Genomic DNA, 13,382 nt, shown 5'->3' on the forward strand with positions numbered 1-13,382 from the left:
AATAAAAGGCCCAACAGGTACAGAAGATTAAACTTTAAAAATTACATTTTTATTTCAATTATTATTTCATCTATAAGTGGACCCTAAACACTAGAAAGATGACTATTATCTCATCTATAAAACGTGCTACCTTTGTCCTGATATTTTTCTTTGAAAAGAATAAACGTTCTATAAGGTATGATTCAATCATTCAAATAACACAATATTATTTTCTAGTTTTACTGCAATCCATAAAAATCAGTCTTTACCTAAACGAGTTACTGTTAGCAACACACAGCTAATTTGCAGCACAAAAACAAGCAATATATATATATATAACTAATCAGTTCAATTTAATCAAACTTTATAATGATGAATATTTGAAATCATCTCTACCAAGCATACTGAAACTGATTTACTATCTACCATCTTCTGAAAAAATATATTATTTGGTTGACAAATACCATTAATAATGTAATTGGCTTTACGTCCCACTAACTACTTCCATGGTTTTAAATACCAATAAAATGAGTCAAGGAAACAAATGGAGAACAAACCAACATACACACTAGTTTTAAAAAAGAAAAGCAATTAATACTGCATACACAGAATAAAATGCTGCATCGCTCTGAAAGTTACACAAATATTTTGAGACAATATGATTTCTCTTTTTTCTTTCTCAATAGTACTACTGACCACTTTCTTACTGTGTAAGCTTCTGTTCTCTACATGTTACCTTAATCTTCATTTTCTACTCTCTGCAAGCTTTCCTATCCAAGAACTTAAACAGTGAAATTTCAAGTGGACTATTCCAATATCTGATTAGTAAAACACTAATGGGAATAATGATTAGACAAATAGTGGAGGTGACACATTGACCTTCACCACACCTTCCCATATCAATGATATATAAGCCACCACACAGAACTTGCAAACAAACTTAAAGCATGCAAAAACAAAAGGCCTTAATCTTACAATTCACCAGGAGAGACAAACAGAAGGAAATTAAAGACACTACTATTGAGAAAGATACACAATGTGCATAGTAATGTTCTATCCCCATTTTTGATGATTGTTAAAGGGCTGTTCCACCTTGTCCTTCATATATTTCATATTTGCAATTCATAGGTAATATCCTGTTCAATGATAAAACTTTGTTAGAAAAAGAACTGAATACTAGGATAACATGAAAAATATTCACTAGCAAATACAGTATGTTATCAAAAAATAAAATGAAGCATGAATCAGTCAAATTAAAATTAAGATTAAATTAATTGCTCTATTTCTTTTCACAAGATTCTTCATAAGAATTTTGCCACTAATGACAAATAACCCAGCCATTTTCCAAGATATTAATTATACAGACTAAGTTTATGAATGGAAATGATAACATCTTGTTTTATAGAATAGCGAAGATAACATCTTGTGCGTGCAAGTTTCAATTAATGCTTGGATGTGAAATCCGTTATATTAGGACATGTTGATCACACACTTCATTAAGATTTTGACAGAACACTTGATCTTAAAGAGAGCTATAAGAAACTGATATTGTCCAGGTACAACTCTTGTCTGGAAAATTTAGAGACTGGGGCGGTAATTGCATTGACAAACAGAATTAACTAGAGATACTTTCTCAGCATGTGGTGCGGTACTCTGTAAACTTCAACTGACCCTTGGCTGCGATTCCACCCAGTAACAGGACGGCACTTAGCAATGCAGGTGTCTGTGCTGCAGTCGTATTGTCGGAGTGATGGTAGAGCATGGATGTGCAAACTGAGCAGTGCGAGACCATAAAATTCTGTGAGAGGTTAGGAAAGACAAGACACGGAAACCACGAACCTTACCAGCATCTGCCTTGACACGCACTCTCTCTCTCTCTCTCTCTCTCCCCCCCCCCTCTAGTGATAATCACTAGTCATACGCCGCTGGGTTTCCACGGCTGTCTTTCGACACTTCACACAGAATTCATGCTCTATCACCACAGAGATGATAACACCACCTGCATTACTAAGCATCATCTGCAAGTCGGTGTGCTCTGGCCTCTCACCGCTGGGTTCCGTGATTCAAATCACTGTCATTCCATGTGAGATTTGTGCTGTTACAAGATATTCGTGATGATGGTGACTTTCCAAAGAAAGACTCTCAGTTCTGAATTTTCAACACAGTGATTTCGTCCTGTTTTTTTTAATTCTATCAAACTGCAAAATTTTTAGACTAAGAGGTCTGCAAACTCCCTGCTAAGCATTTATTGTTCGTTTCCATCTGTATCATTTGTTTTCATTTCTTTTCTTCTTAGGTTTAACACACTTTTTAGATTCAATTATGTATAATATTAACCTTTTTTTTCCCACTGAATTTGTCTCAAGTTATTTATTGTTCCATCTAATGATGGAAATGTTCTATATTGTATTGTTTTTTATTTCCATCAAGTCTCTTACTTTTCATTTGTTCCTTCATTATGTTTATAGCACATTTTTAGCTTGTATTATGTAAATCATTCTTACCCTCCTTATTTCACTGAAGATGGCTCAAACGAGTCGAAACATGTTTGAATTTTATTACTCCATTTAATGATGGAATTATATTATGTAATGAATAGGAGGATAGATTTTTAAAAAATCCTTTTAAAGGGGAAAAAAAAAATATGTGCTGGACAAAGCGGAGGTGGGACAGGTTTTTCTCTGGGTACTCCGGTTTTCCCTGTCATATTTTATACCAGCAACACTCTCCAATATTATTTCATTTAATCCGTCATTCATTAATCATTGCCCCAGAGGAGTGAGACAGGCTTCGGCAGCTGGCACATTTCCTATCCACGTCGCTAGGTGGGGGCTTCATTCATTCCATTCCTGATCCAGTCGAATGACTGGAAACATGCTCTGTATTTTCATTTTCATCTGCCAGTCGATAGAACTGCATGGAAATTACAACCAAAATTCAGTTGAAGGTTACAGATTACAGTATCACTAGTGCCCTGCACGGACGTGAATATCCACGAAGTTAGTGTCTTTGCGGATACAAACTATATGGCAGTGCGGATACTTTTGCTGATAATTTCTAAATAATGACGTTTATTGATTTTCAGTCAGGTATACTTTTGTTTTTGCTTGTGGTTGGCGACCCTTGACATAGGTATGTGAGAATAGGGATATATAAACAAGCCTTGAGACCATAAAGCCATAAATCTGACCGAAGCCTAACTGGTTCCTGCCTGCAATTAATGGAAGGAAGGAACAAAGGTCAATACATCGGTACTTGTCGCAAGAGAAAATCCCTCATAAACCTGCGACTAAGGGTTGTGGTGCCAGTTCTATTGTATTATGTTAACAGATCTATCCATTTCAGTACCTTGGGTGTAATATACTGTAGTTAAATATTTACAATATCTGCAGATAACCATTCGCGGATGCGGGTTCGGATGAAGAAAGTGCGGATGCGGATATTGTTTTGTATATCTGCACAGGGCTCTATGTATCACAAGCCAATAAAGTATTTCTGGTTAATTCGAATTCTCATCACAATTAAAGCCTTAAGTCTCAAAACATTTTGGATGAAAGTTATAAAGTGACTTTAAGGAATGTATTTGTAAATGTGTGAAGAAAGGTAGTCAGCAAGTTAAAAGTTGTAAATAATTTACAAAAAAAAGCTTGCAAACAAGAGGGTTATAAAACTATTTACTAGGTTTAAGTATGGTATCAAAAAGCCTCCCTCAGCTATTATAATGCACATAAACATGAAGGAAAAAAGCCAGTCCCATTGGAAACATTTTATATTTTAAGTAATGTTAAGTTACACTATTTATAACGAAGTTTAAGGAGATATTCGAACAACTGGAGTTCTTATAAAATTCTTTAACCGTAACATATTTTAAGAGAGACAAACTAGATATTTTATTTTTTTAAATTAATTGTATTTTATTGTAGAAACAACCTCACCTTTAATGATGTCAGCTATGAATATTACCTATGGCTTTAAAAGTAAAATGAGCTATACATTTTTATGTTAAACAAAAACATAGTTAAAAAGTTAAAACATAAAACATAGTTTATTGCATAGAAAAATTAAAAATCAGTGTTAGTGTAAAAAATATTAGGATTGGTTTGCCTGAAACTGAACATCAATGAGAGAATAATGTTTATTAAGCATATTAAAAATGAATTAATTTTTAAAAAATACTGAAAAAAGGTAAAATGGCATAATTTTTGATAATGACAAGAGCGTAGCTGATATTATTAGTAGCTTATATTATATTCTGACCCACAATTATGTGATTATATTGTTACAGGGGAAGAAATTTCCATGAGAAGGAATATTGTCTTGGCAATGTACACTTTCTGATCAAAACATGGTAGTTCAATGATCCTATTTCAATTCTGATGAATTTAAAATGTTATAATTAATGCTTGCCTGCTACCCGGAGGCACTGGATTAGATTCCTGGCCAGTCAAGGGATTTTAGTTCTAGACTGAGGGCTGGAACAGGGTTCCCTCAGCCTTGTGAGGCCAACCGAGGAGCTGTCTGATAAGAGAGGCAGCTAATCAGATCTAAAAAGTATAACAACATGGCTGAGGATATTGTCATGTTAACCATGTGGCATTCCAGCATCTGGGGAGCAGTCATCTTGGAGGATCAAGGCCCTAATGGGCTGTTGTGCCACAGTTAGTTCTTTTTTGATTCCTTTTTCCAACAGTATGGATTGAGAGAGAGAATTCACAAGGGACAACTGCCCTAGAACCACGGTCACCATACAGGAACAGCATCGAAGTGACAGTAATATACCGTAATGCCATTTAATTTTCTTTTTCACACAGTATTTATAGGATGAAATGCCCAAGGGACGACCAAGTCTCTTGTGAACTCAGACAAGCCTCGAAGACAAGTGGTATGATACTCCAAAGGCCTTTTTCAAGAATCTTTCTTTGAAACATTCTAGAGATTTGAAATCTCAAGTTGTTTCCAGATTATTTCTATACCATATACAAGCACTGGTTTTATTTTAACCTGTAAAAGTCCCGTGGTTGTTTCAAGGGTGAGTTTAGTGAGGTTTCCGATTTCATACATCCTATTGATAACAGCTGATGTCATTTCTTTGACGTGGATTTGAAATGATGATCCGGTGGGTTTAAGAATTGTTCCAATGTATCTGAAAGAGTTTACGATGATTATTTCTTCCATGTATTTATAGGATAGAATGAGATTATCTATTTTAAACTCTGAAATCCCCTTGTTCTATAGCTATCCCCAATGAGGACTCCTTTATTTTTTTATTGCACGTACTGTATATCTGGTGATTTACTATTGACAGTGAACTGCACACAACTAGAAAAATATGAGTTAAAAACGAAACAAGAATACCAAAACGAAGGAAGAAATTAAATGAAAATTTTGTCATAGATCCTTGTGCACTGAAGAGTAACCCTCACCTCCCAGCAACTGGCGGGTAATATTTTAAATACGGTATTACTTTACGAGAAAAGTATAGATATCAAAACTAGACAAAGATTCAAGAATTTTAACAGGAATGAAATAATGATATTACAATATCAGCTATAGATAAAGAAATCTGAGACCTACACCAATTTAACCAAATGACGCACTAACACGACATTTTAAAATGAATTTAAATTGTAAAAGGGAAAATTAAAGTAATTCACAGTCGTACTCTCTTGAGCAAACTAATTTGAAGCAATGCTCTCATTGATCATTCACTTCCCAGCAAACCTTGTACTGTATCTTGTTCCCATTCTTACCTGAATCATATTTGAGATCAGCATAGGAAGCATGGACAATGGAAATCGTAAAATATTGAACAATGACAGGGAAACGAAGGCAGTTTTGGAATCCAATACATTCTTCTCGTCGGAAAGAACAAATGTAGCAAAGGAGACAATTGAGACCTGGGAGAGACAAAAGACAAACACAGACCCTGATGAACATATTCCATACACCACAGCAGGACAAGAGGAGAGGTCTAGGAGAGGATCACGATGAGCACTTTCGCTATATGTAGCTGAATATTTACCATAAAGCAACACTGTGTGAAGATGACAAGAATGAGAAAAGTAACTGAAGACATGCTTCCAGTTAGTTTCATTGGAGAAGGAAAAGCAACTAACCAAAGCAAGGATGTAATAGAAAGACAAATTATATACGTAAATGTAACAAAATACAGTTTAAGTCCGCTATAGTGAAAATTCATAACAGCGAAAAATGTACTCGCTATAGAGGATTATCGTTATATCCAAAAAAATTTAAAGTTGGGAAAACCCCTATACACATTAAAATCAGTATGAAACGGCGATCAGTTTGTTCAAAACTTGCGTTTTCATAGACAATATCCACACAACGGCTTACTTGTTTGTTATTTTTCGAAATCTGATACTGTGTGAAAGTGTATGTTTAATTTCAACCAAGACGATCCTGAATGCAATGCGACCCCCACTTTTTCCTTCAAAAATATTAAATCAGGGTTAAAAAGTACTTTGTAAAATCATATGAATGCTTTTCTTGTACAGTACACATTTTTAGACTATCTTTGTCTTCATGCCAACGCCGAACATTAGCTTTAGTTATGCCATATATTTTTGCGGCTGCACAATTATTCTTTTTTTCCGGAGGTTTAATAAACATTAACTTAAAATTGGCATCGTTATATCGAAGAGAACCCGTTGAAAATTTGCTGGCAAAAATTATTCCACGCGTCTCTGCAATACAACGATCCATCAGGAAAATATTTTTGCTTTCTATAACACTGTTACTTTCACTCAACGTCTGCTACAACCAACCGGTACATGCACGTCTCGCTTGCCAGATTCAGCCAACCTCAGCGGTTAGCGATGTGTAGGCCTAATCGTGGACGTTGAAGGTCAACAAATGAGTTTACTGGGTCGTGGTATGACCATTCCCCCTTGAGGTTTTCGCACATACCTCACAATTACATCTTCGACTTTTTTAAAGCGTCTTAGTTGCGAGCCACTGAATGCATTTTTTAGCTATCTTTGTCTTCACGCTAACGCCAAATATTGGCTTTAGTCTATGCCGTATTTTCTAGCGGCTGCATAATTATTCTACATTTCCGAGTGTTTAATAACCATTAACTGAAAATTTTGCATCATATCGACAAGAACCCATTGAAAATTTTTCCGGCAATACCTCTTTCACGTATCTTTACAATACTACGATCCATCACGAAAATATTCCTGCTGTCTATAAAACTTAATTTTACTAAGCGTCAGGCCCAGTAGACGCATTATAACTCTGCCACGGAGCAGTGGCCTTTCTAAGAATCGAAGGCTTGCATGTTTTGATGCCATTCTGCAGATTTGAGAAACGTTTTTGTAGAGGCTAGAAGAACGTCATTCTCACTTCACCATTTCCTGAGATCCAGTGATGTTACACACAGGCACTGTACAACCGGTAGCCGCGGCTGGAGATGAATAAAGAGGCGCCCGTTTATCGTCAATGAGTTATGTGTGTGCGCACGCGGGTGAAAAGAAGCAGTGTGCTTACCACGGTAGTTGCCAGTGGTGTTCATTATTGTTAGGCCGCAAATGCAAGACGACCGTTCATTTTTCACATGTGATTCCGATGAAAAAAGTCATCTTGGATTTGGAGAAATACGGTTTCACTGCAGAGGCTTCTGTGGCAAACATTTCAGTTTTCTTCTTCAAACAGCATCACCTAACCTAACCATATATGTATCCTGAAAACATTTCAGACGCATGTAAAGAAATGATGATCACCTCGCTAAAAATTTACATGGGAATAGCCTTTCCGAAATTTAACTAGATGGAAGAAAATATAAACTATCCTCTGAAATCAGTGATGTACTCTGCCATATCTTGAGGTATCACATTACTTAATTTCAGTATATAACATTCAAATTAAGAGATTGTTTACTTCGGTCTTTATTTTTAAGGAGTTAACAACTGCTATCGGTCACGTTATTTACGCATTTATTACGAAAACGTGTTATCCTCTTTCATTTCAAATTTTCTTTAGTGAACAGCAGTTGACAAGAGACCTCGCAAATGCATACAGAGAGAAAACTATACCGTACTGGGTGCTTAAAGCCCACTCCGCTTGACAAGCTTTATTGCCTTGCTGGTATTACACCTTCTGACATCCGTAGAGAGGTAGTGGAAAAACGTGATATACAAGGTGCAAACTTTTCAAGCACATCCTTTACATGCATATCAACCAAAAACCCCACAACTAAAATCAAGGAACAGCTTCCTCAGAACAACAAAAGCTCTTATCGGGACACCACAGCATTCCCGAACTGATTTCCGGCGTGCAGGGTTTTTAACCGCCCTAAGGGATGGCTCACACCCTGTGAAAAACTTCCCGGTGGATACACAGAGGAATGGACCCCATAGAGATCGCTCAATAGATTACGTTTAGATGTTACTAAATGCAGGAATGATTTGGTGAAGTGGGGTTTCCGTACAGAGTCACCGCTATGTGAGTGTGACGAGGTGCAGACATCCTCCCACCTGCGCCAGTGCAGTCTGTGCCCGGCATTGTGTACTCTGGAGGACCTGATTAGTGCTACACCAAATGCAATCGATGTTGCTAACTTCTGGGCGGCAAACTGTAAACGAACTGTTAATTCAATGTTATATTGTATCATGTACATATTATGCAATATTATTACCAATTAACTTCAGTCATTGTAAGTACTTCTGACAATAATAATAATAATAATAATAATAATAATAATAATAATAATAATAATAACAATAACAATAATAATAATAATAATAATAATAATAATAATAATAACAATAATAATAATAATAATAATACCTATCTTAACTTAACCGTATTATACATATGATGAAATAATTTAAGCGCTAGTAGAGAATTGATAACCTTCTCACCACAAATTTACATAATAGCCTTTCCGTAATTTAACCAGACGTGAGAAAATATAAACTAAACTCTGAAATCAATTATGCACTCTTGCCATATCTTGAGGTGTATCCCATTCTTACTTAACTGCAGTATTTAGCATTAAAATTAAGAGATTGTTTATTCAGCATTTATTTTAATGAGTTAACAACTGTTACCGGACACGTTATTTATGCAATTATTTTGAAAACATGTTCTCTTTCATTTCTAATTTTCTTTACAGAACAGCAGTCGACGGGTATTACTAATCGACTCCGACATCGCCTTTGAATGCCGATGAGAGAGCTCGCTAGTGGACATAGCTAGTAAACGATACCAAAGGCAATCAATCGCATGCAACATAATTGGTGGGGTGCATAAATATCGGCAACGTAAAATATCGTGCACACTTTATCGCTCGTAATAACGGACGTGTCAGTGATAGAGCTTTCGCTGTAACCGAAGGATAACACACAGTTTAATATAGGAATTTCGAAGGGACGGACAAAAATTGTCATAACGGGGTTCTTGTCATATGCCGTTCTCGCTATAGCGGACTTCTACTGTATCGCTTGTCTTCATACTAGTAGAAGAGTTTGAATGGAATAGAATTGTGGAATTTGGTACTGCGACTTCAAAGGACGTATACAATGGCAGTAAGTGTAGAAAGGATGACAAAGATGGGAATAGAGTGGATGAGTCAAGGTAAGCCGAGTCTTCACGCCTGCCCACCAGAACATATACCTACCATATGAATACACCATTTTACACCACAATGATCTTGACACTCAATGAAGAAACATACAAACATTTTCTTTTGTGACATAAAATCTATAATGTGTAAAAACTGTATCCTTGTTTTCACAAGTCAGTCTTCTATATGATTCTTTCTTCCTTCCTTTGGTGACAACACTGTCTGTAGTCTCCCTTTACCTACTCTTCAATGTCAAGAAGTTAAATATATGGAAACACAGGACACTTGTTAATAGAGAAGACAGCACAACTCTATATACCAACAGGGACACTGCACATCATCACAACAGACATAGATGTTCATGAATGATGCGATTTCTGAAAAAGCTAAATGCGGGTATTGAAATACATATAGGTAACATCTCAGAGGAAATTTCTATTAACCTCAATCATTCCTAGAGTACCAATAAGAAATTTATAAAATCAGCCAATGATCTGCAGCACATGATCGGGAATTATTCAAGATAATCTCACGAATACCAATACTTGGAAGGAGAAATTACCCTGATGAAACTCTTTAGATGTTTACCTAACCTGTTGAATGCAATTAACTCTCAAGACAATAATGTACAAGAGACTAACACTTTTATCGTGCTCAAAAAAAAAAAGAGTTTGCATCTTATCATTGCTACAAGCACATAAGCACATGCACAATTATCCCCCCACCCTTTTCCCCACAGAACCTTCCAAGCTTTGTACAATGCTGGTAACCTTTGATGTGAGGCATAATAAACGCTTGCATGCATATGAAGAAATAAGGAAAAACCAGTCTTCAAAATGTGACAGAGAAAGTCCATGAAATATAATGATAGGTAACTTCTGAGCAACCAGCAAGCTGAAAGACATTTTAAATAAAGCAATGGTCATTTTACTAAAAATATGCTTAAGATGGACCTTCATACAGAGTGAAATGGATATGAGTATGCTAAATTAAAAATCAGACAAGTCCTTAGGAAGGCAGAATAAGAAAAGTCAAATACTTACGAACAGTTCATCCAAGAGGAGAAGAGCTGTTTTTCCATTGTCACAAGTCAATTGTTAACAGTGTTCACCAGTTACTCAAAATCGGACATTTTAATAAGGTAATGTTTGAATTAGCATAATTTCTTGCTAAATATTGAAAACTGGTGGTAAAAGTTTTTTTTAAAAGAAGCAAAACATCAAGATTATGAGAACCGTATGAAATATTTCTTGTAAACAGTGTCCCTTATTTTTTAATTTTTGCTACCAGTAAGATCGTCCCTTACTCATACAGATTTCTGGTAACAATAGAATAGAAAATGGCTAAGAATTAGGATAACATTCCAGCATTTGATAATGTGAAACCACAGAAGCCATCTTCACAGTTGCTAACGGGGTAGGTTTGGAACCCATAATCTCCCAAATGCAAACTTACAGGTATACTACCCATATTTCTCAGCCAATGCACTTGATTATATTCTATTTCAGGGAATTGGTCTGTTCACTTTACAGTGTAGTTCTACAATTGTTACAAAATGTAAGTGGCAAGTAGCAGCCTTTCTATTTTGAAATTTGTTCTCATAATTTAGAATTCTGCAGTATTGTAATAATTACATTATTATTTCTACATATAAAGACTAAATATTTTAAATTATATTTCATTTAAAAGAAGTTAAAATCTACTGAATATTACAGGATTATGTTCTTCACTTTCTAGTAAAGTTTTCTGTTTGATAACTCTAAAAATAGAGGAATTACAATTATTTTCCTGGAAATCTGCATTCCTCACAAAAAACACCTAGCACTTTTAGAGCAATCCTTTGCATTATTAGCTGGCACGAAGAGGGTTAAATACAGCAGGCTAAGAAAGAATAAAAAATGTGTGTAGAACCAGTATTTGACATTTTTTTCTACCCTTAGGACTGATTATCTGTGAGACTTACCATACTCATCTCCTTTCACAGTAGTATGTGAACCAGCTGTACATCACTTTCATACAATTGTATCTGGGTTTGTATTGGAAGACTTTTAAAACATAAGCCTCTGAAGAAATAATATATCTACAACTATGATCACAAGTGCTGCATTCTTCAATAAAATACCAGCTACATATGCAAGAGTGAAAAATTCACCTCCCCCCTTTACCAGTTTCTACAGCAGCTCCTTGACTGGAAACAGAACTCTCACCTGAACGATGGAGACAATGAGCATGGGGAGCATGGACATAGGCATACGGATTATATTGAATAAGGTAAGGCAAACAAATGCCTTTTCGGCATCCAGCACATTATTTTCATCCACGAGGACGTATGTGGCGAATGTTGCAATAGAAACCTTCAGACAGAAAAATTTGTTAATATCAAAGAAATATGCAACTTAATAGTAAACCTTAGATCTGTTCCTTTGCAGTGTGAATGCTACATGAAAATCTTTGGTAGTGCTTCACAAAATATCTGTTAATTCCTAATAGAATACTGAACAAATTAATGTGTGTGTATATATATATATATATATATATATATATATAAAGACAAATATAATGATGTGTAAGAATCAGTTAAATACTGCTATATAATGTATTTTAAACTGTAATCTTAGTAATTTTGTCTCCTAATGAACTACTTCTACAAATATGTTTAAGCCCTTGAGCACCAACACTGACTTATCAACACTAAGAAATGTTGTGAATGTTCAACGTGATGCAGTTATTTCTGGATTAACCAGACAGCACGGATGGTATGCTTTATTCAATAGCAGAAACCTTGAACTTCCTAATGTGGCCACCCAGAATTGTCTGTAGCTAGTCTAATTTAAAATTATATACTTTCTTTGGAGGAAGGTGTCGTCCAGCTGAACTGTTGGCTCAAAGACGTAGAAATACTTGTAGTTTGATGTAAAGAGGGAAAATAATTTTGGCACTGTTTCTCATGCAACAAATTCAAGCCCTTGATTGTCTCTTTACCCTATAAAATTTTCTCACTAAGAAAACAAAACTGCATAGGGGTTGCTCCAATGACAAAACCAAGAAACTGAATGATACCATATGTGTATTGCCAAAAAAGGATTGCATTCAGGTTGCATCTTAGGGTATCAAAGAGAATTTTGAAAGATTGTGCGCTGTGAATGTTGAACTGTATTATAATGCTTTGCTTAGTTCACTCCTTGTATGGTAGTTAGTAAGCTGTCTTTAAACATATAAAGGATTTATTCTTTGTAGTAATCTGCAGGCCTTCAGGCAGAGCAGTCGCCATCTAGCAGGCTAAGGTCTAACACGTCTGTAGTGCCATGGGATTTGATTTGGAAATAAAATTACTAAAGATGAAAATGTAATCCAAGTCTTAAAATGGAAATTTATTCCAGAAATTCTATTTTAAAAGGAATGTGTTCTCAGGACATTTTTGTTATATTAAATTCAAAGTTTCCAGATGGCACTAGACCGAGCTCGATAGCTGCAGTCGCTTAAGTGCGGCCAGTATCCAGTATTCGGGAGATAGTAGGTTCGAACCCCACTGTCGGCAGCCCTGAAGATGGTTTTCCGTGGTTTCCCATTTTCACACCAGGCAAATGCTGGGGCTGTACCTTAATTAAGGCCACGGCTGCTTCCTTCCCACTCCTAGCCCTTTCCTGTTCCATTGTCGCCATAAGACATATCTGTGTCGGTGTGACGTATAGCCAGTAGCAAAAAAAAAAAAAAGGATGGCACTAGGTTTAAATTACTATAAAATCATACGATACCGTCACATCTTAGGCAGTTTTCCATATTAACATAAACCTAGTGCAAATTTTAGGTATAGTCT

At 35.7% G+C, this 13,382-nt stretch overlaps 1 protein-coding gene across 10 annotated transcripts in view; it reads right to left on the reverse strand.

The window, feature by feature from the left end:
• Nucleotides 1-13,382, reverse strand: part of MRP (Multidrug-Resistance like Protein 1) — a 482,909-nt gene that overhangs the window by 296,407 nt on the left and 173,120 nt on the right. For 6 of the 10 annotated variants that reach the window (XM_067153599.2, XM_067153600.2, XM_067153601.2 and 3 more), the window contains one exon: nt 11,773-11,919. In XM_067153599.2, coding sequence (XP_067009700.2) covers nt 11,773-11,919 — 147 coding nt within the window. Of the gene's footprint in view, nt 1-5,729; nt 5,877-11,772; nt 11,920-13,382 lie in introns of all 10 variants that reach the window. The other 4 variants (XM_067153606.2, XM_067153603.2, XM_067153605.2 and 1 more) reach the window with 1 other exon arrangement.

Source organism: Anabrus simplex, chromosome 9 (assembly GCF_040414725.1).
Source record: "Anabrus simplex isolate iqAnaSimp1 chromosome 9, ASM4041472v1, whole genome shotgun sequence".
Lineage (NCBI taxonomy): Eukaryota > Metazoa > Arthropoda > Insecta > Orthoptera > Tettigoniidae > Anabrus > Anabrus simplex.